The sequence below is a fragment of the Drosophila hydei genome, unplaced genomic scaffold (genome assembly GCF_003285905.1).
Source record: "Drosophila hydei strain 15085-1641.00,03,60 unplaced genomic scaffold, DhydRS2 tig00000418-arrow-arrow-pilon, whole genome shotgun sequence".
NCBI classification, from domain to species: domain Eukaryota; kingdom Metazoa; phylum Arthropoda; class Insecta; order Diptera; family Drosophilidae; genus Drosophila; species Drosophila hydei.
The window spans coordinates 261,461-285,379 of record NW_022045727.1 but is presented as its reverse complement, the minus strand read 5'-3'; the positions used below and the strand labels follow the sequence as shown (position 1 = coordinate 285,379).

Genomic DNA, 23,919 nt, shown 5'->3' with positions numbered 1-23,919 from the left:
TAGATATGTTAAATTACATTTTCATAGTGTTGTTAAACATTAATAGATATTCATATTTAAATTTGAACTTAACGTGCTGACGTTGCCACCTGCTGTACTAAATGATGATTTGCGTTCATTTCGAACAGCTGTTTCGTTTCTACAACAACTGATGTGCTATCGATTTTTTTTATTTTTGGGTGTTATGGTATCGATTTTTAGGCACCTGGATGGATTTATTGTTGTTATTTTTTGTTGGCACTTGATTTGATTTGATCTGTCTTCAACGCTATGATATAGCAGTTTATGTTCAGTTACTAAGACCTTCTAATGGCGCGAAATGTGCTAGAGAGCAGCCTTATGGGCGCTGGCTTCAGTATTATCTTTCAGGTGAGCCAAACCGCCACGTAAATTCGCAAGGTATGAGTCAGATTTGAACGAAATTCGTATTTTGTCATTATCTACAGATACTGTGCCGCATCCTTACGTTCGGCATCAATGCCTATATTGTGCGCAATGTAGGTCGCGAGGTGTTGGGCATTATGAATGTGCGCCTGCTGCTGCTCGAGAGCACGTTACTCTTCTTGTCCCGCGAGGCCATCAACCGGGCGGCGCTGAGCGCCAACTCTCAGCAGCGCGAGAAGTGCTCTTGGGCGCAGTTGATCAATCAGATGTGGCTTACGTAAGTGCGTGCCAGATGTCACAATTCCCACTTATCCTGCCATATTTCCACTACTACCTTTTCTCTCTATATCTCTTCCATTTAGCGTACCCATTTGCGCAGCTCTATGCGCTCCCTGTCTCTACATTTGGTTGTACTGGCTCTCAGCAGTGGATGCACCCTATAGCGCACAATATGAGTTCGCTTGCTATGCAGTGGCGTTGTCCTGTGTCTTGGAACTGATTGCCGAATCGACTGTGTTTGTTGCTCAAGTCTTTTGCTTTGTCAAGTTGAAAATTGTGCTTAATACGCTGCACATACTGGTGCGTTCGGCCATCTTCTTGTGGATTGTCACAGGGGATCGGAGTGCGGCCATTACTGCGTTTGCCATTGCCCAATTGGCCAGCGCCATGACCATTGTTCTGGGCCAATACGGATTCTTTATGTTCTACATTAATAGATTCAATGATTTCAAACTACGGCAGCAGCAAGCGCGAAAGAACAAAGCTGCCCAAGCTCTAAGTTCCTGGCAACGTTCGCTTTTTGAGCATATGGACGATTTTCCATTCACCAAACTCACCCAGCTGCTTCCAGGTGTGTTGAGCTGTACCGGCGGCGAGGCATTGTTCAACAGAGAGCTGCAAACGCTAACACTCAGCTTTGTGAAACAAGGCGTACTCAAGCAGATCCTCACCGAGGGCGAGAAATACGTAATGTCTGTGTCGCCGGTGCTCAGTTTTGGTGAGCAGGCCACCTACGATGTGGTGAACAATCTTGGCAGCATGGCGGCCCGTTTCATATTCCGACCCATCGAGGACAGCGCTTATTTCTACTTTACGCAGACAATCGCTCGGGATACACGTCTCAACAAACAGCCGCCGGAACGGGTACGCCAGGCGAGCAGTGTACTCAACAATCTGCTGCTGGGCGTTAGCTCAATTGGTTTGCTGGCATTCACCTTTGGCCAAAGCTATTCGCACACACTACTGCTGCTGTATGGCGGCGAGGATTTTGTTGCCGGTGGCCTGCCACAGCGTCTGCTGCAATGGCATTGCCTGGCCATCTATCTGCTGTCCGTGAATGGCATCAGCGAGGGCTATATGTTTGCGACCAACACCAGTCGAGACATCGACAAGTACAACTACCTGATGGCCATATTTTCAATCAGTTTCCTTATACTGTCGTACATTTTGACGGGCATATTCGGGCCGGTCGGCTTCATCTTTGCCAACTGCATTAATATGCTGGGACGCATCTTGTATAGCACCCGATATATAAGGCATCAGTATCAGCCGCTCGGCTTGAATCCGCTCCAAGGACTGTGGCCTGGCAAACTATTTGGTGGCACGCTCCTTCTAGCCGGCCTGGCCTGCTACTGGGTGAGTATACTCACAGCGATTGTATATTCTTGGATTAATTTCCCAATTTCGTTTAGTATCGTGATGCTGTCTTTGGCACGCATATGGGCATTGGTTTGGGCACAGGGATTCTGTGTCTGATTGCCTGGGCTCTGGCACATCGGGATCTGATGCTGCTAGGCTGGAAATATGGTCGTCGCATCAAGATCGAATGATGTTGAAAATTGAAATTATTTGTTTTCCTTTGTTGCTAATGTTACTTGAGCTCTACTTCCTAACCTGAGGCACAATTTTCGCTTCTATGAATCGCACATCACGTTGGACATACGTAAATATATATACTTATCTATATATTTATATATAGTTGAAAATAAAATAAATTTTAGTTAAGTTATTGTATGTTAAAATTTATTAAATTGCCTAATTATAATGTTTTTCGCTACAAATTGTTAAAAACGCATAAAAAGACAACGAAATAAATGAAATTAAGCCAAAAATTTAAAGGATAAAGAATTTAACGGCTATTTACTTAAACACCTATTTCTAAAAACAACAAAAAATAAAAAGATTTAGATGTATTTCACATCAACTCTTTGAAATTCATATTAGGGTGAAACGCGCCCTCAACGGCAATTTTTATGCTTAAAGCAAATAAAAAAAATCAAACCGATGTTTGGTTACTCATTACGTGGTATCGATAATTTATCGGATTGTACGTTAAACAAGCGGCGAGCGCGCATTGCAGCGGAGACAAGAATTTTGTTTGGTTGTGTCTTAACCAAAACATTAAGTGAGCTCAATATGAAGCGCGGCAAGGATGAAGACAAGGATGATGTTGCAGTCAACAACAACAACAACAATAGTACAAATAAAATAAACAACGCATCGCCAAACGTAAACATAGGCAGCAACAGCACTGATGCTAACAGCAGCAGCAACAACAACACGCCCTGCACAGTACGCACCACAGGTCGTGTCAAGGTACTGTATATACAGGCAATGGATACACTCCACTCTTATATTTCACTTACATTTTACAGAAACCGAAACTAGTTTATGATCCGTCTGATAATTACATATCGCGCGGGTCGCGCAACTCGTTGCCAGCAGCGGCGTCGTCGCAATCGCAGCCAGCGCAGTCTACATCAGTCAGCGCAAATGCGTTGCAACAGCAGCAAACATTGTCGCAACAGTTGGCATCGTCGCAGTCCTTGACATCGCAGTCGAACACAGCGAACCAGCAGGCAGCGCTTGCCAGCGATTTGGCATCCCAATCAGCTGCAAACTCCAGCGGTAAAGATGATTCCAAGGAGACGGTCGCAGTGCCCAGCGCGGAACAGCAGCGCAACTTTGATACGTGCATGAAGTGCGGCAAGAGCGAGGCAAAGCGTGGCTCTGGCTATAAAAGTAACTTTCTCACCTGCAAGTCCTGCACCTTGAAATGTAAGTCAATTGTGGGGCTAATCATATATTTAACAAACATTTGCTCAACTTGTCGTTGTTGTTGTTGTTTCACAGGGCATTTTCTCTGCTTGCCAATCACATTTGAAATTCTAACAAATGCACGCAAGAAATTTAAATGTGAGAAATGTCGTCGCTGTCTCATTTGCATGACCAGTAAGAACGGTGACAAACTCAAGGAGCTGGTGATGTGCTGTGCCTGCGCCAACGTTTATCATTTGGACTGCCATTGGCCTCCGATTATGCGCGACAAGTTAAGCGATCCGAAGTGGAAGTGCTATTCCTGTTGTCCCAACTACAATCCGTATAATACTGAGGATGATGGTGCTGCACCTGGTGCTTCTTCCAAAATTGATCCAAAATCTCCGCCGCGCAAATCGAAGGCTGGTCGCAAGAAGCGGGCCACTTCAGACCCAGCTGCTGCCATTGTCAAGAAGACAGCATCGAATCACGTTCTAAATAAGAACGGAATTATCGAGAATTCGAACAACAACAACAACAACAACAATGCCAACAAGCCATCGACCATAGTATCCAAGACCTGCGACAGCGCTACTGTCATCCCAGCGTTCTCAAAGCAAGAAAGTGAGAAAGTTAAAGGCAGTTGTGAACTGGCACCGTCGTCGAATTGCCCGCCAAACACTTCGATTCCTATTCTAACATTGCCGATCTCAAAAGAAGACAAGGAGAATGGAGAGAATAAAAAAATAGTTCCAGCTTTGACGACAGGCAACGAGGAGAGCGAAGTGTTGCCCGTGCAGACCTGGAATGTTGAGCAGGTTGTTGGCTATGTTGAGAAGTTCTATCCGCGCGAGGCTAGCGTCTTCAAGTCCCAGGAAATTGATGGCGCCGCATTGATGGTGCTAACGCGCCAAGACGTCATCGATCGCTTCGGCCTGAAGCTCGGGCCAGCGCTGCGCATTTACGAGCTGGTCCTTGGCCTCCAAACATCTGTGGACGACGTAACCCTTGCCTGGTGTGAATAGCTATCTGCTGTCTTCTCTTCTTCTTCTTCATCTTATTACTCGATATTCATAGTTTCTTTATTTTCATGTTTTGTTAAGTTTTAAGTCACTGCACGCTCCGTAGAAGGAATATTCTATTTAAGTTCACTAGCTTAGGATCAAACGAAGCCCTACGAAGACCATTTGATTTCCTCATTACATGTTACACATTCATATGTATATTTTACTCCAGAAAATAAAACAAAATCCTATTTATGTATATGTATATCCTTAGTCGAGGCATGTCGTAGCTTTGCCGAAAAACCTTTTTAGTTCTATGCAGCAATCGTATATACGCAAGTGATTTATATAGATATCTATTCGTGAATTTAGATATTTTAAAATTACTTTAGTTATTACATTAAATATTAAGTTATTCTTTTTTTTATAAAAATAAAGAAACATTTGGCCAAATCTTCAATTCATTCCATCTTTTTCTAGCTATTTCTATACGCTCAAACCTTAATTAAAGATAAATAAAACTATTCTTGAACATATAAAAGTGTATATATTTTTGCTTTTTGAATTTATTTAACACATAAAACTGATGGTCTGAGTAGTTCAGTTGCCGGCTAAAGAACTTTATATATAAATACGTAATGTTAGCCCGAGCGTCTTATTCAATTCGATCAATGGGACTTAATATAAATATATATATACGCATATGCATATACATATGAGGTTATTTGGGAATGCTTAAGGCTTCCGCGTAAAATATCAAAAGCAGTACGAATATCAAGTTGAAGTACAAATACAATAATCACGTGGACTTCGAGGGGCCCAAAGTAAAAAGGAAAACATAAACAACAATACAATACTGTTGGCAAAGGAAAAGAAAACATGATGTTGCCTAGGATTAGATTGGTGAACAGAGGCCTATTCGAGTGCATCGCGTTTGCTCAGACCCGTGGCAGTAGTTTCTCCTCGTCACCGGCGTCAGTGTGGGACACAGGCTTGGCATTGGCACGGGCAGGATCATAGCCATAAAGAAATATTGAGGCAATAACCAGCATGGCGCCTGCACTGAACTGGAGCGTTAGGTTGAAATTGAAAATGTAGATAGATGCGATGCAGGAGATGATGATCGCCAGAGAGGTGGCGAATCCCTTAAGTATATTGTCCGCATACTTAACAACGACGGCCACGATAAGGCCGCCACCTGCCTGCAGCAGCACCAGATACCACACAAAGACATCATAGCCATGAAAGAAGCCAAAATTATAGATGCGACTGGCATCGTTTACAAAGCAGGTCAACAGTCCGAACGGTATGCTCAGCAGACTGAGTTGAACGTTGCGCATCCACACGGAGATTTCGGCACCCTTCAAGATCTTCTCAAAGTAGATGCCAGCGAAGCCGGACAAGAAACAGGCACCCAATGCCGCCCACAGGCCCAGCATACGGTTCTGCGCGGGCGCCAAGGGCGACGTCAGCGTTGCACTGGCAGCTGTTGAAACAGTGTTACCACCGGCACTACCGCCGGTGCCGGCGCCGCCGTCTGTTTGTGCCAGCTGCACCAGTACAATGCCCAAGACGAGCAGCAGCAGAGCGCCCCACTGTGTGTTGAATAGCTTTCGGCGCAGTATGACAACGGCGAACATTGCGGTGGTCAGGATCTTTAGCTGGTATGTCACCTGATAGGTGGCCGCATCCAAGTGCGATGCGGACACATACAGCAGATTGTTCTGCACAATGTACACCAGCGATGGAACACACACTTTCAGCGTATCCACCGGATTGGCAATGATCGTCTTGTGCAACGAGCGCACAAATTTCTGGGCATCTTTGCCCTCCTCATTGAAGACCAGCACCAAGCATGTGATTAGCTTAACAAACTCCGCCATCAAAACAGCTGCAAATAAAGAAGTTACAGTTCATATAATGCCAAGGAAAAACAAGCACACAAATCAGTTAAAGCGATGCGAGACCGTGCTCACACAGACAGAAACACACACACACACATGCACGCATAAATACACTCGCATACAGGAAATATATAACATTAGTTGCTTATCAGCTGGGGCACCAATCTTTCGCCATTGTAGTTGCCCCTAATTGAAAAATGAACCTTTTGCGATCCCATTAAAACAAAGTAACGAATGTATATATATATATATACATATGTGTGTGTGTGTTTGCCAACAGCGCATCTGCTTACGTTGTATATTGTGGAGTCTCACCTGTGGAGCTAAGAAATATGTCGCCCGGCCGAGTGCGCGCATAGCGCATGCTGAGACCCAAGATCGCATTTTGTAATGTTAATGTGAGCAGGCTCACATACTTGAGCGTGTTGGCGTTGACTGTAAGAGTTGTAAGCGACATGTTAGTGGTAATAGTTGAGCGTTACTAACTTTTGCAACTAAATCACTGCCACCACTTACCGTGTATATTCATTTTGCGCTTAGCGTCTGTTTTGATATCAGAGCCGGCAAAGCGTGAGTTTGAACCAAAATAGTTTAAACAAAAACAAATAAGAACGAAACGAAAATGAAAAAAGAAAAGAAAATAAAGGGAAACACCTGTTTCGGTGATAAACAATTGCTGCGTTGACAGTACGCGCTGCCCGCCTACCGTGCGCGTTGTGTCTTCAACAATTTTTTGGCTATGAAGAAGGCACGGACACGTAAACAAGCTTTCAGCTCATACTGCGTCCAGTTTTATCGTGTATTGTTGTTTTTGCTTTTTTCGTATTTGCTGTTGCCCAATGGAATGCTTTCGATACCGATAACTATTGCTCAAACCATTTACATTCAGTAACCAAGTATCGAGTACACGTTCAACACGAACTGATTTACAAATTAAAATATCGATTTCATCTTGTTTTGTTGTTGTTGAACAAACGTTGCCAGTGTAATTTGTTATTTTCTCCTATTTTTACAATTATAATAAAGAGCAGATTGTCAAAATGCGGGAACAGCCGTTAAAGGAAGTTACACAATTAATACATGCCATTAAAATTGGGTAAGACACGTACAGCAAAAAGTATGCCATTACGTACAACTAAGCAGCAAATGTATTTGCAGTTTAGTGGAAGGTTCCTACAGCATTACCAACAAAACACTAGACATCTTTAAGTATATCATTATGAGCAAGAGCTGGGATAGTGCAGAGTAAGTTGATTAAGAGCTCACTGTCGTTATCTATAGATTTAACTATTTGCCTACATTGCCAGCGCACTCATGCAGATTGTTCGTGCCCAGTCGCGAATCCTGCAAGCGGCTTTACCCCAGGAGACCGTCACTTCGAATATAGCACGACGTATACTGAAGTTAACACGCGAGGAATTCGAGCTGTTGCAAGCAAAGGTACAGCATTTTGCCGACGACTCACAAGCTTCTCTATCGCTGCACAAGCTGGTCACACAAACCAGCGAGAGCTGTGTCAGCGTGGACTATTCGGTGCCGCAGCAGGGATTACGCGAAGCGCTTCTGGATCATTTGCAAGAAGTCGAAACAGAATTGGAAACCAGCTCGGAAAACATCAGCGTCCAAGCTGAGGAGCACATACACTCGTCAGAGATAATACTTACGCTTGGACATTCGCGTAGCGTAGAAAACTTTCTGAAAAGGGCCATCAAGAAGCGACAGTTTCTTACAATAATTGTAGCCGAATGCGCTCCTGCCTGTCGGGTAAGTCAAGTGGCGTACTTTTTCAGAAATTGCACTTTTAAAACGGGATTTGATTAAGTCCGGAGCGGCACTGGTTACACCAACAAACGCATAACAATCGCCACAAATTGGTCATAAAATGCTCAATGAATTTACAAAGCCAAAGTTTGGCTTTGATTATTCGGTTGAGTACACACATTTATATATAACAGTATCTATATATATATTTAGATGTCCTTGACAAGTCCTTGTATAATGCTTGCTTTCTCTGTCTATCCGCAGGGTCACAATTTAGCTGCGACTTTGGCACAGGAGAAGAATGTGGAGATTATTGTAATTCCGGATGCATCCATATTTGCAATGATGTCGCGCATCAACAAGGTCATCATTGGCACACACAGCGTTTTGGCCAATGGCGGACTGCGGGCTGCTTGTGGAGCGAACACAGTTGCCCTAGCGGCCAAACACTACTCTGTGCCGGTCATTGTGCTGGCGCCCATGTATAAGCTCTCCCCTTTGCATTTGTGTGAACAGGATGCGTTCAATATGGTTGGCTGTGCCGAGGACGTTATCGCGTATGACTCAGTGCCGGCACGCGATGCCAAGGTCTACAGTCCCATGTTTGATTATGTGGCACCCGAACTTGTCACGCTCTTCATATCGAATGCGTGAGTGGCCAATTACTTTAATTTAGCTCAGTCATTGTCCAATTCTCGGTTTATTTATTTATTTTATTTTTTAGCGGCGGTCATGCTCCCTCTTATGTTTACCGTTTGCTCTCCGAGCTCTATCATCCAGACGATCTGGAACTTTAAAACTGAACTCTTCACTACTGATTGTACATCAAATGTATATATTTGTAACGCAATGGACTTGGCCAACAACAATAACAAGACTACAGCAACGATAAATAAAATAATAATAAGTGTGCGCAATTTGGTTCTACTGCAAGTTCTTAAACAACTCTATGAAATCGGCCAGACTGTCGGCATAGTAGTCTGGCTGAGCTTCTGGCGACGCCGCGTCCATGTCCTCCTTGGTTAAACTGCCTGAGAGTACGAGCAGAGACTGAAAGCCACAGGATTTGCCAAACTGCACATCCTGCACGAGCATATCGCCAACGAAAATGCAACGCTCAGGTGCTTCTATGTTGTACATCTCCTTCAGCATGTCGCCCAGTATGGGTGATGGCTTGCCCAGAAAGATTGCTTCTCGATCTGTGTAGTGTCTGACGTGTTGCAAGAAGTCATAGAAGCCAGGTACATTGAGATTCTCTGTCAATGGCATAATAACATCACTGCCACCTGCAATCAGTTGGCAGTTCTTGTTCATCTGAAGATGACGTATCGCCTTGGCCAGCTCCACGTAGGACATGTCCAGATGAATGTCAAATAGGACAGCGTCTACAGTTTGCTCAATGGCCAGATGTTCGACCAGTGTGGCTGACGTCAAGTGCTCCTTGATTTGCTGTAGTTTTATGATTTTATTCTAGAGTTCGACTACATTTTTGGGCATGCTAACTCACCAGCGACTCATACTCGATTCCGTGCTTACGCAACGTCTCGTTGGCTTCCAGAGACATAAGTGAGTAGACGCGTTTGCCCGGCTTGTGCTTGTGCAAATAGCGCACAATACTTTTAACCGGATGTACTACGTCATCGTGTTGTATATTCTTGGCTCCAATATGGTTGAATTTGTCCATGTATTGGTCATCGGTGCGGAAACTATTGTTCGACACGAACTTAACCGATTTGCCGGCACTCTTAAGAGCATTTATCGCCTCGCCGGCTCCGGGTATCCAGCCATGGAGCAGCCAGACAACTCCATCACAATCGCTGATTACCATGTCGAAGGAGTCAATAAAGTTGCGCTGCTCCTCAACGCTGAGGTCCAGTATATGCCGTGGTGCCATTATAATTACAACCGTTGGTAACGAAACTGTGGACGCAACTAACCGGGGCGCTCTGCCCGTTATTATAACTGTTTGTTGCTTGGAGGCGGTCGAAGGAGGTGGTGGATGCTGTTGCGCGCGCACGCCAATTAACAGTTCTACTGATTGCCAAGGCAGCCGTTTAACCTTCAACGTCACATTGAAGTTCCAGCTGTTGCCTACGCTGATTTTACTCTAGCTGCTCATATATATACTATATAAATTTATATGTATCTACTTATCTTATGATTTAAGTATTTTTCCAACTAATGTGCGATTACGGCAGATAAGATCCCATGTGGCCAATCCATGCCCATCATTTACAAAGGTTTTTACTTTTCTCAGCCTATGAGCACGCAGTGCATGATCATAATAACTCGCGTAACTCTTATTGCGTTACATTTAAATTAAATTTTGTTGTCACTGCGTTCATAAAGATAAAGCGCGCATGCCAGCGTTGCCGGACTCTGAAATAAAGTAGTTTTGGACAGACATTTGAAATTTGAAAACAGTGTGACCGTACGCAACGCCTTGGTGCCATTTCACAACAGTCGCTTTTAAAATTTGTGTTAACATATTTATGAATTTAACAAGGCTATATACCAGAATACACAACACAGCCTTATATAAGTTGTTATAAATGAGATCTGCTCAGAGCGCTAAAACACATTCGATGCTTCAACCTTATTTTAAATGACTCTAAGAGCACCAAACGTGAGGGTATAAGAATCACCTTTCTCTGATTTACTCTGATTTGCAAACTTATTCAAGCCAAACACGTATCTCTTAGCGTAGTTTGTTAAATGTAGCTGGATTGCAACCATTGCACAAAGCAGCAATAGACATTTCTGATGGAGGGAGCACAAATGATCTGCAAAGATACAAATGCTTAGCTGTGGATCTTTATTTTGAACTGCTGCTATTGGAAGACTCATCAAAACTGACGCATAAAACTTTTAAAAAGGCTATTTTTAAATTGAAATATTTGATTACCTCTTAAAAGGCATTAGTGATTTGGTAACGTATATGTTCACAGGTTAAGCTCTGAGTATTCTGCTTGATTCCCAGCAAATGATGTATGATATTTCGTGCCCTTGACATTAGAAAAGTTTGTAAGTCCCCTAAAGCCATATATACATAGACGTACACTATTATGCAGACATGGCTAAGTTTTCTAAATCGAAATCGGAAACGAAAACGAAAACAAAAGCGAAAGTAATCCCTGACCGCACTCTGACATGGGCAATGATTTGAGGCAAAACAAATGCAGTAAAGCTTGATGGAAGGGAAAAGCTGTAAAAAATAAAAACAAAAGAAAACGAACGTGGAAAATTGGCAATGGCAATAATTGGAATACATTGCCAAACACGTTATCTGTGCAGCGTAGTTCTGGCTGAAAGACAAACGACGGAAGGCTGTGAGACGGCTAGCAGAGATAGTAGTTCGACTACTTAGTACTAAGCAAATAGGCGCTCGCTTAATACATGCGTAAATGGGCATGATAAATACATAAATATATATGTACATACAGAGCAACGAGCGATCATATACATATGTACATATGTACCTATGTATATGTGTACATATATCAAAAAAATCCAAATCGATTGGCTGCCTAGTTAGGCGTTTCTGATAAGATAGAAGACGCCTCGAGCCAGCGAACACGGCACTGCACGTACAAAGAGAGAGAATCGGACGGACACACACACACACACACACCCACACACACCCATACACGTTCACATTCCAGAAAAAGCGATACATAACCGGCCTGAAACACCGAGAGCTGCGCCAAGTCCCAAGAACTAGTCGTGATTATACAATTATTAGGCAAGCAGCAAGCAAGGAGTAGGAGACATGAGCAGTGCCGAGCAAGCCAACGTTACCATTGTCAGTGCCAACGGGCATGCGCCGAGCATGGAGCTTGGCGACAGCGACAGCAGCTCGACAGAAGCAACAATTACATTGAGCAACAACGACCAGTTGCAGATCATGGGCCAGCTGCGTAGCATTGAGCAGATCAATGAGCAGCGACGCATCTTCCTGAAGAGCACCATCAATGAGATACAGGAGGGGAACAGCAGCGAGGCAGCGGAGGAAGTGCCAGAGCTAAGAAGACAAGTGACGCCGCCCAATAGTCTGGCGCTCAGTGTGAAGTATGCCACGCTGCCAAGTCCATCGTTGGCCACATCGACGCTGGTGCGTTCGCCGCTGTCGCCGCCGCCCAAGCCGCCGATGCTAAGCCGGACGCGCAGCTCATGCTCGGGTGATGCACGCTCGCCGCTGGGCAATGGTGAGGCGTCTCTGTTGCGACACAGTGCCACAGAAACTGCCTTGTCGCAAGCTGCTAAAGCACCAGCAACGACAACAGCCACGCCCACTCCGGCACCAGCAACAACAGCAGCAGCAGCAACAGCAGCAACATCAACCACAACAGCAACAAAAACGTCCATCGAGCAGACTGCACAGCCAGCTTCCATATCGGCCAAGCACTATGAGAGCTTAATCGAGGAGCTGCGCTGTCCGGGCTGTGCCAGCCCCATGAAGGCGCCCGTCCTGCTCTGCAAGAGCGGGCACAGCGTGTGCGAGCAGTGCACCCGCATCCGCCTAATGTGTCCGCTGTGTAAGGTATGTAGCTACGTATGTGCGCTATGGCAATATAGATATCATGCTTCAGATACAGCTACAGCTACATAGAGTACATGTACTTGTGCATAGAGCAACCAGTTGAGCAGCACCTTGAGTAGTTCCCTTTTGGGTTGACGTCAGCGTTAGGTAAGCGATATCAAAGCACTTCAGCTCGCCCAGCGCAGTGCCGCCTTATCGCATCTTCTTATATGACGTTTCGCTGGCAATTACAGTGGAACCTGCCTCATGTCGTTCCCCGCTTTTGAATTTCAATCAACTTAGAAGATATCAAAATTTGCAGATTACTTTTTATATCAGTTCCAAAATGATCGAAAATGCAATCTAAAATTGATTGATTGATTGACTGACTCATTAATATGGAAAGTTCCAAGTCCAACAAATAAGAGCACGCTAGTCGGGAGTATCCGACTAGGAGCTGTCTTGCTATCTGCTATTCCATATCGCTATTCCTTGGGCTGCAGCTTTACCTGGGGAAATTTAGTTCTGAATGACTTTTCTTAGCTAAGGACTTTCCTTATCAAGTTTTTGAGCTTGATAAGGACATCTCGACGTGTGCCAAAATTAAAAGTATTTGAAATACTTGAGATTTTATTTTTTTAATTTAATTTGCTGGAAATGAAGTAGTTAACCAAAATCCGAAAGATACAAAAGTCACAGGAGCCGGCTAGGTAAATTTAAAGTTTATCTTCAATCAATCAAATCAAATGAACGATTTTTATCGATAATTTGGCAATGTCATCGGAATGAGTCAAAGGAATTTACATTAAGCATTTCAAGTCTGCTTTGGAATATACTATTTTTGTATTAAATATAGAAAAGAAAACATTTCAATTCGAATATTGCTCAAGAACTCGAGAGCTATGTGTGCACAGATGTTTCTAAATATGTTTCTTGGGAAACAATAAACCAGGCTAAATGATATATCATCTTAAGCGCTGCATATTGCCAGCAAATTGAGGAATATTTAAGTTATATTTCGAAACTTTTTGTGTGTAACAGGCAGAGTGAGGCGTGGCAGTAAATATGAAGTATATATATATATATATATATATATTCATGATCAGAACAACTAGCTAGTTGCAGTTGTATGGGTACAAGAAATCTATAATGAATGAAGCACTTTAGGATATATCTTAGTCGGGCACTTCCTGACGAATGTTTCTTTGTATATGTATGTACATGTATATGTGTATATACATGTGTATGTGCATGACTTATCCATGTGTGTGTGTGCAGGGAATCTAGAATGATTGCAGCTAAGCTGGTTAGCTGAGGGTATATTCAAGTCTGGCACTTCCGACTAAAGACTAAAATATAGATATCTATATGTAAGCATATATATATATATATATATACATATATATATAAGTTAACTTATAACACTTAGTTAGCTTATAACACTTAATGTAAGGTATTATTCAACACTTATTATCGGGTGCTAGACAAGTTAAGGAACAGCCCTGGCAAGGGCAACTCTACTTACGCCGGTGAGGCTATGATTTGTAAAAATATAGATCAGTCTCGTGTTTTAACTCGTACTGATAGGACATGCTAAAAATTGGTGTCATATAAGTAAAACTAAAAATAGTGAATATAATAAGAAAAACCAATAAAATTAACTGTTTCGATTATTCAAAAAAGAACAATTAAAAGCAGGGTTAAAAAGCGTTCTTCCAGTAAACCGCTTAAATAAATATTCACTCCGTCATTTGCTCGTTAAATGGCTTATTTCATTGTCTGAGCCCGAGGCCAGCAATAAGAGGCACAGTCGCCTCTCAACCTAACTTTCAGTCACCACAGGACTGGAAAACATATAATTTATATATATATATATGTACATAGATTGCAATCAAAATGATTTGGCATTTTGCAGGAGGCATTCACGAATTCGCGCTCGCTGACCATTGAGGCATTGTGTGCCAAGGCGCATTTCGGATGCAGCTTCGCGGCGGGCGGGTGTGTGGTTCGGATGCCGGTGGCGCTGCTGCCGTGGCACGAACAGCAGTGCATCTATAAGCCGATGAAGTGCTTCATGGGACGCGTGTGGGGCGATTGCAAATGGCAGGGCCGGGAGGTGCAGTGGAAGCAGCACCTGGAGGAGCAGCACACGACGAAGCTGTTCTGTGCGCCCACTGCAGATCTGGTTTGGAATATGGCCAAGCAGATTAGACCGCTGACGGGCTACTACGTGTTCCAGGCATATGATGAGATGTTCAACTTTTACGAGATCTACGACAAGCAGCGCATCCTCTTCACCATGACGTGCACCTCGAATCGGCGCGAAAGCAAATATAACTATGCCTACGAAGTGACTCTGCTGCAGCCGAACAATGAGGCGCTATCGCTGACCCAAAAGTTTCCCGTTCATAGCGAATACGACAAGGACATTCTGCTCGAAGGCACCTGCGTCAGCATTGGGCTCAACGAACTGTCGCGCTTTGTCGACGACGACAAGGTGAGCTTCAATTACCAAATGCCAGAGATCAAATACCAAATGCCAATAATTCTTTATTGCCCAACAGCTACTCCATTATCGGGTGACTGTTATGGCGGTCAGATCGCCGCGCCTTTCCAAGCCTATGCGACAGAGTCTGCCACAGCCGCTCGACTATCAGCAGACGAAGAATGCCGGAGGCAATGGCAAGAGCGTGCCCGCCTGCATGATCATAACACGCACCTACAAGGAGGCCGTCGGCGAGGTGGCCAATATATCAGCTACTCCAGAAACACCGGATAGCGAGGAAAGCGGCCCCGGCTTGGAGCTGGAACGTAAATGGGGCACCCCACAGTTGCACTTCAATCGCAAATATTTGAACAATACGTCCAGCGACGTCTCCAATAATAGCGATGCAAAGGAGGACATACTGTGCCCGCTCCAAGAGACGCGCGCCAGTGTCCAGGCGGCCAACGAGGACAAGCTCTCCACGTGCAGCAACAGCACTAGCTACACCAAAAAGGTCTCCAACTCCTTGCGCAGAAGTATCCGTTCGCTGAAATATGACTTAATGGATCTGCGACCGTTTGCCAAGAAGAAGTCCACTGCGACGCCTGCAAAACCAGCAGCAGCAGCAGCAACAACAACCACAAAAGTAGCTGCAGCTAATCAGTAGAGTTGGCTGCCATTTCATGGAAACATATTTATAGATGTATACAGACTCCCTGTCAGATCAGATTACTTGTGATTTAACTACGGCTAACAATATGTAAATAGTTTTTTTTTATTCAACAATTTGGGGTTTCACGGTTCCTTAAAGTTGTTATCTGAATTGGATATTGTTTACAATAAACTCATAAATAAAAGACGAAATACTCCAACACAAAAAAGCAAAGGGCTTAGACACTATGTGAAAGGTTTAAAGTTAACATAAATCAATATTTTCAAAAGCTGTCGCTTGAATTAATTAAGTTTGCTTATCTCTCTCACTAGAAATGATCTTCAAATTACTTTTTTTATAAATATATGCCTCAATTTGAGCATAATAATGTTTTTGTTTTGTCGTTAACTTTTCCTTTTCGAATTCCTAACTTGTATCTGGCTAAATATAAATGTTACTTCGTGTATTTTTACATAATAAACTTCGGTTCGGCAGACTGCGGAGTCCTAAGCTGTATTGTGTTTCTTATATCCATTCGTCGGCATTATTGTGTTTGCATATTGCAAATAGTTTGGGGTTTATCTTCTTATCGTACGCTTATCGAAATTAAACTATATATTTAATGTACAATTAGGCTGGCTATAGGTTGTGAGTAGCTGCTGTGCTACAGCAGACCCTGCATCTCGTTCATGAATTGCAGGTAGGCGTCGTCTTTCGTGGGTGGCTTGTGTGTCTCTGGCGGGGCATGGACACTGCGGTCACCAACATCGTGGATGCCTGAGTGTTGCTTGCTTCTCGCTGCTCGACGCTGGTCGTCGCGCTTCACGCGCAACGTTGACGGCACAAATCGTGTCACATCTGCGCTCAGATTCCTACAAAATACACGCCAAGGCAAGAGTAAATGAAATCGTGTGGGCAAAGATGGATAAGATTTAGAGGACATACCTTATTTGTGGTTTTGCCGTGATGATGGTTACGCCTTTGCCAGGCTCTTTGCTTTGCGATGCATTAGTGTTGCCATGCTTGGGATGATGGCCACTCATGCGGGGCGGTAATCCTGGCGGCGGACCTGGAGGCATTCGTATGCCCATGCGCGGCATTGGGCCGAGAGCGTGTGGCGGTCGTGATCCTGGCGGTGGACCAGGCGGCATACGCAAACCAAAACCGGGAAGACCCGGCCCAGGTGGCCGCATTGGGGGCGGCCGGAACATTATGCCCGGCGGCGGAGCGATGCTACGCAAATGCGGTAACTGTGGCAACTGTGGCAGCGCTGGCGCACTTGGCGGCAATGGTATCGCAGGCAATGAAGGCGCTGTTGGCGGTGCTGGCACTGACGTGGTAGCGCCAACTGCACCTGCCATTGGCTTAACTGTTTCTTTGGTGGCATTGAAAGCTGGTTGCTTGGCATCGGCATCTGAACCTACATCATCATCAGCCTCTTCTTCTTCTTCTTCGTCGTCACTGCTAGAGCTGCTACTGCTACTGTGGCTGTTAGCTCCTCGTCTCCGGGCAGGGGGTGATTTACTCTCCGAAGCGCTATCCCGCTTGTCATCCTTTTCTGCTTGATCCCTATCATGTTCTTCGTCGCTCTGCAGCTTGCGATGCTTGCGCTTGTGTACATGCTCCATTTCTTTCATGAAGTCGTCTATATTCTGCATTCGCTGCTGCAACTTGGGGCTGGTGGCTGCTTCTTCCTCTTCGCCTTCGTAGTCAGTGTTACCTTCTGCATCCGAGTCGAGCTCCGACATGGCAAACAGATCTGGCGGCGGCCCTGGGGGCACGCCTAGCCATTCCTTTTCGTCGTCGTCTTTTGATTTATCTGAGTGCAAGTCGGACGCAGCTTCGCTGTTCTTAGCAACACCTGGCGGTGCACCAGGTGCAAATGGCGGTAAAGCTAACGTCATAGGAGGCGGTGGCATACGAATGCCACCAGATCCACTCGGAAATATTATGTTATTATTGCTGTTCCCTGTGCTCGCGCCGCTCGAGCTGGCATTGGCTGCTGTCACTGGCGCTGGCAGTGGAATTTCATCAACTTGTACGCTCTGAGCATGCTTAACGCTTTCATAGTATTGCTGCTTTTTCAGTCGCTTCTTCTCATAGTCCACCTCCTTACGTTTGAGTTCAGCCCAGTGCTCCGGCTCATCGTTATGCTATTCAGAGATCTCATTAATATACGCAATATATAAATATTTTTTTTGATATACACTTACATAGAGTCTCATGACACGATCGAAGGTTTCCTTTAGCTTCTTGCGCTTATCGCGCAGCACCTTTTCATTAAGTGGCGACGGCTGCAGCACGTTGTACTCTGCGGTGCACAGAACGTATAGAATTTAGTAGGTTGATCAGTATTGACGTATACCCCACTTACCCATCTCGTCTATTTTTTCCATCTCCTCAAGTATCTGTGAAGGATCCTTGTTCTTAAGCACAGCAGCTCGCACCATTTGTCGCTGTCGCTTATTCTTCTTAAGCTCCTTTTTCCGTGCCTCCTTGCCTGTACGTACATATGTATTAATGAGAATACACATATGTGTTTATATTCGACAAGTTATACTTACGGGCTTGGTCTGTTGGATTCATGTATTTGCCACTTTTAGTGGTATTTATAGAGCGTCGCCCCATCTTAGTGTGTTATTAAATAAACTAATTAAAACAATTTTACTACAGGCCGTCTTCTTTCCGGCGTTTTGGCTACAAAATTATTAGTGCTGGTAAACATAGAATAAGGAAGCCCACTTATCGATAACAATAAACTAAAATGACTTCAAACAATAGTCACGAGCCGAATGCAACAGTCTGGCAACACTCTAGAAACTTCTGTTAAATGATGCCGGCATATTCGTTAAGAGCCATCAGAAAATAAAATAAAGATGTCTGATACAATGTCGCACTACAATAGTATTATAGACGCTTTGAAAACTTTCAGCCTAGATAACGAAACAAAGTTTCCTGACAATAAATATGGCTCGAAAACGGTTAGTATTGGTTAAACAAGCATAATGTGTTGTGCGTTGGTTGATAAACAAAACTATTCAAACTACGTGCAGCCCCAAGTGCCAAACGACACTCACGATCTTCCGTGCAGAATGCCCCAAACAGCAGGTGATATGGACAACAGTGACGACAGCGATATGAACTCGGACGTGATTATTGTTGATTCCTCAAGTGCCTCGTCAGATGTAAGCTTCATTTGGGCATCAAATATTAGTATATCATCACAATCAGTATTTGAATCAGAGCACTGGGATTGTTCAGATACTGACACCATACCAGAAACCGAAAGTGATAGCAACATCAATGGGAGCAGTAAGTCGTCAATAGTAACAGGAATATTTCTAAAAATATGGCCTAAAACCAAAACCAATTATTGCAGAAGAGTCGTGCATTATGGATAATGTTGTAAGTACTCCCACTAAGCGTAAGCACGACTGCTACCTCAACAGCAAGAAGAGTCGATGTAAGTGATCATCATTTGTGTAAAACTTACAAATATAATAAAATTGTTTATTTACATAGCTGGACCGTTACGTCGACCTAATCTGGGTATTGATGTGGACATATCGCCAGTGCCAAAATCTAATGTGACGACAACGCGCAGTGGACGAGCTGTGCGTGCAAGGATTGACAACAAGTTCGATTATTCGTCGGAGCCACAGGATGTCGATTCAGATGATTCTGATGACCCTGATTTTGGCGATAATGAGCTCGAAGACGACGATGATGATGAAGAATATAGTCAAGATAATCACAGTGAACCTTCGCGCAAGCAACGACGTGTATCCATGCGGAACAGCTGCTGTAGCAGCGATGCCAGCTCAGTGCTTGAGTCGGACGCTTTCATCTATCTGGATCTGAGTCGACCTGTTGCAATTGTTATGAATGATCCAACGTCTGACGAAGCGATCGAATTCGATAGTGAGCTGAAGACCCGTCTGCAAAAGTTTTTAGGCCTTGTTGCCCGGCAGCGCCGCCTTTATAATCCTATGTCTAACTTCGACCTTGAGGATAACCATATGGATGAGGGTGATCCCACGCCCAGCCTACGCAGCCGTTTATGGGTGGGCAACAACAACGTACGGCCCTTAAGTGCGCCCATAGTACCGGAAAAACTGAATCCGGAGATATCTCGTATTACACCGCTCGGTTCCAACATTACCAATGATATGAAATTGCTTTTCATTGACGACATGGTGCAGCGCGCCAATGCCAACTATTTTGAGAGCCAAACTCCACAGCATATCAAGGAGCCCATCGATCTGAGCGGCTTACCCAGCGAGGAGCAGCGTGCACTAATTTGTCAACAACACAAGAAGATTTCCAGTATGATTGGACCCCATGCAGGCGTGTATAACTTCGTGGATTCACTTCGATGTAAGTAAATAGTGAAGTTAATAAATACAGGAATAAGATATACGAAAACTAACTAAAAATGAACATCTAAAATATGTAAATTAATCTTCACATTACCTCGATACCATTTTAGCAACAACTCCTTTGAATATGTGTCATCCGCTTGCTGTGAACTATCGGAAGCGGGATTTTGGTACGTGCAAGGAGCATCTGGCCAAGACATTTTTCAATATACTCAATCACTTAATCTTCCACTGTGGTCTGCGCCCGGAAATTGTATGGAAGAGCTGCATGAATTCGCCCAGCAGCATCGAGCATCGCATTGAAGCTGGCGGGCAACGCAGATCACGTATTTTTCTATGGCAGAACATAAAACATCCCGGAATGGTGGTGAAAGAGCTACTGCACGAGATGTGCCATGCGGCGGCATTTGTGTACCACGGCGAAACAGGACATGGCGACAATTGCCGCAAATGGTAAACTGCCACTCTGAGCTTAGACAATATCGTTCTAATTATGTGCTTTAAATACAGGGCTTATCGCGCCAAATCGATGCTACCTGAGCTGCCGGAGATAGTGGATTGCAATGCCACCTACAAGTACACTTGTCTCCTGTGCCGTGCCCGCTCGTTCGGACGCATTAAGTTTGAGGATGAGGCGCATCAACTGCGTTGCCACTACTGCCAGTTTGAAGTGAATGTGGAGCCCTGCAGCGACGATATCTATAACCTTTCCCTCACTGACCAGCTAGTAACCCCCTATAAAGAGTTCGTGCGCGTCAACTATGGTAAATGCGACCAAAGTGGCCATAGTGCAAAAATGCGAGCACTCAACGTGTTATATAGGGAGCACCAGCAACAGTTATCTTCTAATTGAACCTACAACAGAAAGCTGTAAGATTTGTTTCCGCCTTTTTGTTTGCTTTTTTTTTCATTGACATAATTTTAAATAAATAAGTTTCTTCAATTATGATTCCATGTTCAATGTAAGCAATTTCAGCAGCAACTGCAACAGCTGATATATTTATTCATTTTCAGTTTATTGGAACGTTAAAAGTCCGTTAGTTAAATAAGTTAATGTAGAATGGGCAGACAGAATTAGGACATCATGCCCTTGCTGCGCTTGAAGGCAGCGCCAGCTTTGCGATTGTGATTGGCGCGTGATGATTTGTGTGTTTCCTTTTGGTTGCGATTTCGCATCGTTTGTTGAGTCTGCCCTGTTCCCTTGGGCCCGCCCACAACATCGACATGGGCACGCTGTCCGTACTTGGCCATCTGCCGTTGCTGATAACGTTCACGTATTAACTCTGGATTCTCACAGAAGTCCATACGTTTTGTTACGTTTGTCGCCACATTCTGATCACCGTCGTCGCTAGCATTATCATCGTCATCTTGATCGTCTTCGAAAGCGTCCTGCGCTTCGTAAGCGCTGCTGGCAGCTGCAGCTGATGCCTGCTGCAATTTGGTACGTAACAAACTTTGCGGCGGCGCTTGGCCATCGTTTAATGCCTCATAGCTGTCGTCGTACTCGTCATCGTACTCGGCACCACATTCGTTTGATGTTTCCTCTACTAGAGCATATTGCTGATAGCGCTGCTTCAATTGGTTAATATCGCGCTTGTCGTCCAGCAACTGCTCTGCGTTGCGCGGTGCACCAGGCAGTCCCTTGCCTTGCTTAATTATGCACTGCGGATTATCATGAGTAAGCACATCGTACTTATCACCATCATGTACATTGTAATGCCGTACACCAGTTTGGCTTTGCAATTTGTCCTGCGGATCGGCTGGTATGTATACCTCCTGCCTATCCATGTGCAACAGATCGGGCGGCAAATTATCATCTAGTATAGCTGCAATCGCCTGCTCGCTGTTTTCGTAACGATTCAGTACGCGTCGAATAAAGCCCATTCCCAAATCTGGCAACACGTCTAGCACGGCGGACACTTCCAAATCAATGTCGCGAGCAATGCCATTTTCAACTGTTGCAGATGCTGTCAGCGCTGAGGCAAGCGAATCTTCTCCGTCATCATCCTCCTCATCATCCGAATTAAGAATATTGGCAACCAATTCATCAGCGAGGATACCATTGGTACAGGTGCTAAGCGCCTTCTGGTAGCCTGTAACCACAAAGTCCACCTTGTAGTTTTTGCTGTGAGAAATATGCAAACGTTGATTTGTTATCAAGTTTTGGATACACATAAATAACAGCTACTCACATGTCGGGGCACAGCTCCAGCAGCAAATCTATATCCTGCTGCACCGGATATTGGCGTTGATAGTCCACAACAAAGGTCTGTGCTGAGAGGCATTCCTGCAGCAACTCCACCAGCTGCTGGCCATGCCCAGATTTCAACTGCGCACTGGTTATGCGTCGCACAACGTTCAGGAATTGTTGACGCGCCTCATTCAGCCACCGCAAGGAACTGGCGTGTGCGTTATTAAGAAAGATATTTCTATACAACATTGGGACGGTCAGATCGTAAAAATTGGCAATGCTGTAGAAAAACGGAAATCAAGTCAACCACATATTATCTCGCTCTCACTCTCGCTCTTTTGCTCTCTCTCTCTCCCAGTTGTTCTATCACTTTCATACCTTTGTACAATTTTCAGCTGCTCACAGGCCGCGAGCAGTGCAGGGCACAACTGGATGAGCAAACGTAGTGTATAGGCACAATCTAAGGCAAATAGTACAACATCGTCGTAGGGTGTTTCGGCATCAGGATACAAGAGCACGCCACCGCCAGCACCTTCGCAGCCCTCATTTTCCACCTGTATCTGCATGCTAAGAAAGGCATTCTCATAGAAAGCCAAACCTTCCTCCAAATCTTTTTTGTAATCTGGCTGAATACGCAACACAGCATCAAAGATATTTTGCAGCGTTTTCAAATTCTGTTCATCGGCATCGCCCACTGCAATAACCAAATCGCACAATAGTGGGACAGATATCAGATAGTTGTCATACAATAGAGAACTGTGCTGCTGCTGTGTTATCCACTCTGTGGGCGATTCTTTTGATGTAAGCAGTCGCATAACCACACGGATAGTCCGATTGAGCAGCTGAGCATAAAGCGCCTTTGCATTGATCAGTGCCACATCGTTTCCCTCTGCTGCATTGCTGTCCATGTCCTTTCGGTAGTAGGGATTGGCGCGCTGAAGAAATGTAACAACGGATGCCATGGCCGATTCATCATACACCATATACGACCAGAATCTGAAGATGTAAATTGAATTGAGTAAAGCACACTTCGAGCTTTAATGTCTGTCTGTCCCTTTAGAATGCACTTACTCGTGATGTTTTAGTTGAAGGAGGAACTCAAAGTCTTGCAAACAGCTAGCGGCAATGTGTTGCCACTCGTCTAATGCGGCGCCCGATTTTGTGCGCCCATAGGAGCTTAGCATGCAGATATAACTATGAAAAGTCTTATCACGTGTCAGCCAATGAACATCCTGTAATAAGTATTTGAGGATTTAGTGTCGTTAATTATCAGTTAAAAGTTATCCTTAATTTAAACGCTTACAAGTGCAGGCAACTGTCGTCTAACGCCATCGTTGGCAATTAGCGTTAGCTTTAGGCCGTCTAACGGCAGCTTATTTGGATTAAAGTTTTTATTACTGTCGTCCAAGTTCTGGCCTATCATCACTGTAAAAGATGCAACGAAAACAACACAAATTACACACAAGTCGAGTGGTAATTTTACAAGGGGTGTTGAAATAATATATCGATATACACATTTATTTTAGATAATAGCACTATCGATATCTTGCACGAATTTTAAGCCGTACATATTTCATCTGAAAACGCAATTGTATTCACAATGA

At 44.3% G+C, this 23,919-nt stretch overlaps 9 protein-coding genes across 10 annotated transcripts; 5 read left to right on the top strand and 4 right to left on the bottom strand.

The window, feature by feature from the left end:
• Positions 1-189: 189 nt before the first annotated feature.
• Positions 190-2,389, top strand: LOC111605307 (protein RFT1 homolog). The gene is made up of 4 exons (XM_023323764.2): positions 190-369; positions 447-661; positions 747-2,019; positions 2,076-2,389. Exons 1-4 carry the CDS (start codon positions 310-312, stop codon positions 2,211-2,213), a joined length of 1,686 nt encoding a protein of 561 aa, XP_023179532.1. The 5' UTR covers positions 190-309; the 3' UTR covers positions 2,214-2,389.
• A 330-nt stretch (positions 2,390-2,719) lies between these two features.
• Positions 2,720-4,786, top strand: LOC111605310 (integrator complex subunit 12). Its single transcript, XM_023323769.2, has 3 exons — positions 2,720-2,979; positions 3,039-3,441; positions 3,517-4,786. Exons 1-3 carry the CDS (start codon positions 2,800-2,802, stop codon positions 4,443-4,445), a joined length of 1,512 nt encoding a protein of 503 aa, XP_023179537.1. The 5' UTR covers positions 2,720-2,799; the 3' UTR covers positions 4,446-4,786.
• Positions 4,787-4,971: 185 nt separating this feature from the next.
• Positions 4,972-7,191, bottom strand: LOC111605318 (UDP-N-acetylglucosamine transporter). 2 transcript variants are annotated; one of them, XM_023323782.2, is made up of 4 exons: positions 7,035-7,191; positions 6,845-6,871; positions 6,644-6,763; positions 4,972-6,315 (listed from the first exon to the last, which is right to left on the bottom strand). In XM_023323782.2, exons 2-4 carry the CDS (start codon positions 6,855-6,857, stop codon positions 5,363-5,365), a joined length of 1,086 nt encoding a protein of 361 aa, XP_023179550.1. In that variant the 5' UTR covers positions 6,858-6,871; positions 7,035-7,191; the 3' UTR covers positions 4,972-5,362. The 2 variants fall into 2 exon arrangements, with proteins under 2 accessions (XP_023179550.1, XP_030080109.1); XM_030224249.1 differs by having other exon boundaries at positions 6,845-7,191.
• Positions 7,192-7,288: 97 nt separating this feature from the next.
• Positions 7,289-8,908, top strand: LOC111605319 (translation initiation factor eIF-2B subunit beta). Its single transcript, XM_023323783.2, has 5 exons — positions 7,289-7,424; positions 7,487-7,573; positions 7,636-8,092; positions 8,354-8,739; positions 8,814-8,908. The coding sequence occupies exons 1-5, from the start codon at positions 7,369-7,371 to the stop codon at positions 8,884-8,886; spliced, it is 1,059 nt and encodes a 352-aa protein (XP_023179551.1). The 5' UTR covers positions 7,289-7,368; the 3' UTR covers positions 8,887-8,908.
• Positions 8,909-9,001: 93 nt separating this feature from the next.
• On the bottom strand, positions 9,002-10,246 carry LOC111605320 (phosphoglycolate phosphatase 2). Its single transcript, XM_023323784.2, has 2 exons — positions 9,597-10,246; positions 9,002-9,538 (listed from the first exon to the last, which is right to left on the bottom strand). The coding sequence occupies exons 1-2, from the start codon at positions 9,981-9,983 to the stop codon at positions 9,014-9,016; spliced, it is 912 nt and encodes a 303-aa protein (XP_023179552.1). The 5' UTR covers positions 9,984-10,246; the 3' UTR covers positions 9,002-9,013.
• Positions 10,247-11,567: 1,321 nt separating this feature from the next.
• Positions 11,568-16,228, top strand: LOC111605344. The gene is made up of 3 exons (XM_023323818.2): positions 11,568-12,629; positions 14,524-15,105; positions 15,173-16,228. The coding sequence occupies exons 1-3, from the start codon at positions 11,859-11,861 to the stop codon at positions 15,758-15,760; spliced, it is 1,941 nt and encodes a 646-aa protein (XP_023179586.2). The 5' UTR covers positions 11,568-11,858; the 3' UTR covers positions 15,761-16,228.
• Positions 16,229-16,301: 73 nt separating this feature from the next.
• Positions 16,302-18,464, bottom strand: LOC111605345 (WW domain-binding protein 11). Its single transcript, XM_023323819.2, has 5 exons — positions 18,310-18,464; positions 18,120-18,245; positions 17,959-18,056; positions 16,691-17,898; positions 16,302-16,617 (listed from the first exon to the last, which is right to left on the bottom strand). The coding sequence occupies exons 1-5, from the start codon at positions 18,371-18,373 to the stop codon at positions 16,410-16,412; spliced, it is 1,704 nt and encodes a 567-aa protein (XP_023179587.1). The 5' UTR covers positions 18,374-18,464; the 3' UTR covers positions 16,302-16,409.
• A 74-nt stretch (positions 18,465-18,538) lies between these two features.
• LOC111605343 lies at positions 18,539-21,033 on the top strand. Its single transcript, XM_023323817.2, has 6 exons — positions 18,539-18,726; positions 18,799-19,057; positions 19,125-19,208; positions 19,268-20,122; positions 20,235-20,577; positions 20,635-21,033. The coding sequence occupies exons 1-6, from the start codon at positions 18,622-18,624 to the stop codon at positions 20,975-20,977; spliced, it is 1,989 nt and encodes a 662-aa protein (XP_023179585.1). The 5' UTR covers positions 18,539-18,621; the 3' UTR covers positions 20,978-21,033.
• A 48-nt stretch (positions 21,034-21,081) lies between these two features.
• LOC111605342 (activating signal cointegrator 1 complex subunit 2) lies at positions 21,082-23,817 on the bottom strand. The gene is made up of 5 exons (XM_023323816.2): positions 23,619-23,817; positions 23,387-23,547; positions 22,694-23,311; positions 22,317-22,595; positions 21,082-22,249 (listed from the first exon to the last, which is right to left on the bottom strand). The coding sequence occupies exons 1-5, from the start codon at positions 23,736-23,738 to the stop codon at positions 21,199-21,201; spliced, it is 2,229 nt and encodes a 742-aa protein (XP_023179584.2). The 5' UTR covers positions 23,739-23,817; the 3' UTR covers positions 21,082-21,198.
• Between the last annotated feature and the right edge of the window lie 102 nt (positions 23,818-23,919).

What these genes read in the sequence shown, in the direction of transcription:
- LOC111605307 (XM_023323764.2), top strand. Translation starts at nt 310, where the DNA reads ATGGCGCGAAATGTGCTAGAGAGCAGCCTTATGGGCGCTGGCTTCAGT. An exon ending in ATCAATCAGATGTGGCTTAC is followed by an intron (nt 662 to 746) that starts GTAAGTGCGTGC and finishes TCTTCCATTTAG; the next exon opens with CGTACCCATTTGCGCAGCTC. An exon ending in CCGGCCTGGCCTGCTACTGG is followed by an intron (nt 2,020 to 2,075) that starts GTGAGTATACTC and finishes AATTTCGTTTAG; the next exon opens with TATCGTGATGCTGTCTTTGG.
- LOC111605310 (XM_023323769.2), top strand. Translation starts at nt 2,800, where the DNA reads ATGAAGCGCGGCAAGGATGAAGACAAGGATGATGTTGCAGTCAACAAC. An exon ending in GCACCACAGGTCGTGTCAAG is followed by an intron (nt 2,980 to 3,038) that starts GTACTGTATATA and finishes TACATTTTACAG; the next exon opens with AAACCGAAACTAGTTTATGA. An exon ending in CAAGTCCTGCACCTTGAAAT is followed by an intron (nt 3,442 to 3,516) that starts GTAAGTCAATTG and finishes GTTGTTTCACAG; the next exon opens with GGCATTTTCTCTGCTTGCCA.
- LOC111605318 (XM_030224249.1), bottom strand. An exon ending in CATATTTCTTAGCTCCACAG is followed by an intron (nt 6,316 to 6,643) that starts GTGAGACTCCAC and finishes CTTTATTTGCAG; the next exon opens with CTGTTTTGATGGCGGAGTTT.
- LOC111605319 (XM_023323783.2), top strand. Translation starts at nt 7,369, where the DNA reads ATGCGGGAACAGCCGTTAAAGGAAGTTACACAATTAATACATGCCATT. An exon ending in ATACATGCCATTAAAATTGG is followed by an intron (nt 7,425 to 7,486) that starts GTAAGACACGTA and finishes ATGTATTTGCAG; the next exon opens with TTTAGTGGAAGGTTCCTACA. An exon ending in ACGCTCTTCATATCGAATGC is followed by an intron (nt 8,740 to 8,813) that starts GTGAGTGGCCAA and finishes TTTATTTTTTAG; the next exon opens with CGGCGGTCATGCTCCCTCTT.
- LOC111605320 (XM_023323784.2), bottom strand. Translation starts at nt 9,983, where the DNA reads ATGGCACCACGGCATATACTGGACCTCAGCGTTGAGGAGCAGCGCAAC. An exon ending in GAATCGAGTATGAGTCGCTG is followed by an intron (nt 9,539 to 9,596) that starts GTGAGTTAGCAT and finishes ATAAAACTACAG; the next exon opens with CAAATCAAGGAGCACTTGAC.
- LOC111605344 (XM_023323818.2), top strand. Translation starts at nt 11,859, where the DNA reads ATGAGCAGTGCCGAGCAAGCCAACGTTACCATTGTCAGTGCCAACGGG. An exon ending in TAATGTGTCCGCTGTGTAAG is followed by an intron (nt 12,630 to 14,523) that starts GTATGTAGCTAC and finishes GGCATTTTGCAG; the next exon opens with GAGGCATTCACGAATTCGCG. An exon ending in GCTTTGTCGACGACGACAAG is followed by an intron (nt 15,106 to 15,172) that starts GTGAGCTTCAAT and finishes ATTGCCCAACAG; the next exon opens with CTACTCCATTATCGGGTGAC.
- LOC111605345 (XM_023323819.2), bottom strand. Translation starts at nt 18,373, where the DNA reads ATGGGGCGACGCTCTATAAATACCACTAAAAGTGGCAAATACATGAAT. An exon ending in ATCGTGTCATGAGACTCTAT is followed by an intron (nt 17,899 to 17,958) that starts GTAAGTGTATAT and finishes ATCTCTGAATAG; the next exon opens with CATAACGATGAGCCGGAGCA. An exon ending in ACGGCAAAACCACAAATAAG is followed by an intron (nt 16,618 to 16,690) that starts GTATGTCCTCTA and finishes TGTATTTTGTAG; the next exon opens with GAATCTGAGCGCAGATGTGA.
- LOC111605343 (XM_023323817.2), top strand. Translation starts at nt 18,622, where the DNA reads ATGTCTGATACAATGTCGCACTACAATAGTATTATAGACGCTTTGAAA. An exon ending in ATAAATATGGCTCGAAAACG is followed by an intron (nt 18,727 to 18,798) that starts GTTAGTATTGGT and finishes AACTACGTGCAG; the next exon opens with CCCCAAGTGCCAAACGACAC. An exon ending in CAACAGCAAGAAGAGTCGAT is followed by an intron (nt 19,209 to 19,267) that starts GTAAGTGATCAT and finishes TTATTTACATAG; the next exon opens with CTGGACCGTTACGTCGACCT.
- LOC111605342 (XM_023323816.2), bottom strand. Translation starts at nt 23,738, where the DNA reads ATGATAGGCCAGAACTTGGACGACAGTAATAAAAACTTTAATCCAAAT. An exon ending in CTTCAACTAAAACATCACGA is followed by an intron (nt 23,312 to 23,386) that starts GTAAGTGCATTC and finishes TTACATCTTCAG; the next exon opens with ATTCTGGTCGTATATGGTGT. An exon ending in CAGCTGAAAATTGTACAAAG is followed by an intron (nt 22,596 to 22,693) that starts GTATGAAAGTGA and finishes GTTTTTCTACAG; the next exon opens with CATTGCCAATTTTTACGATC.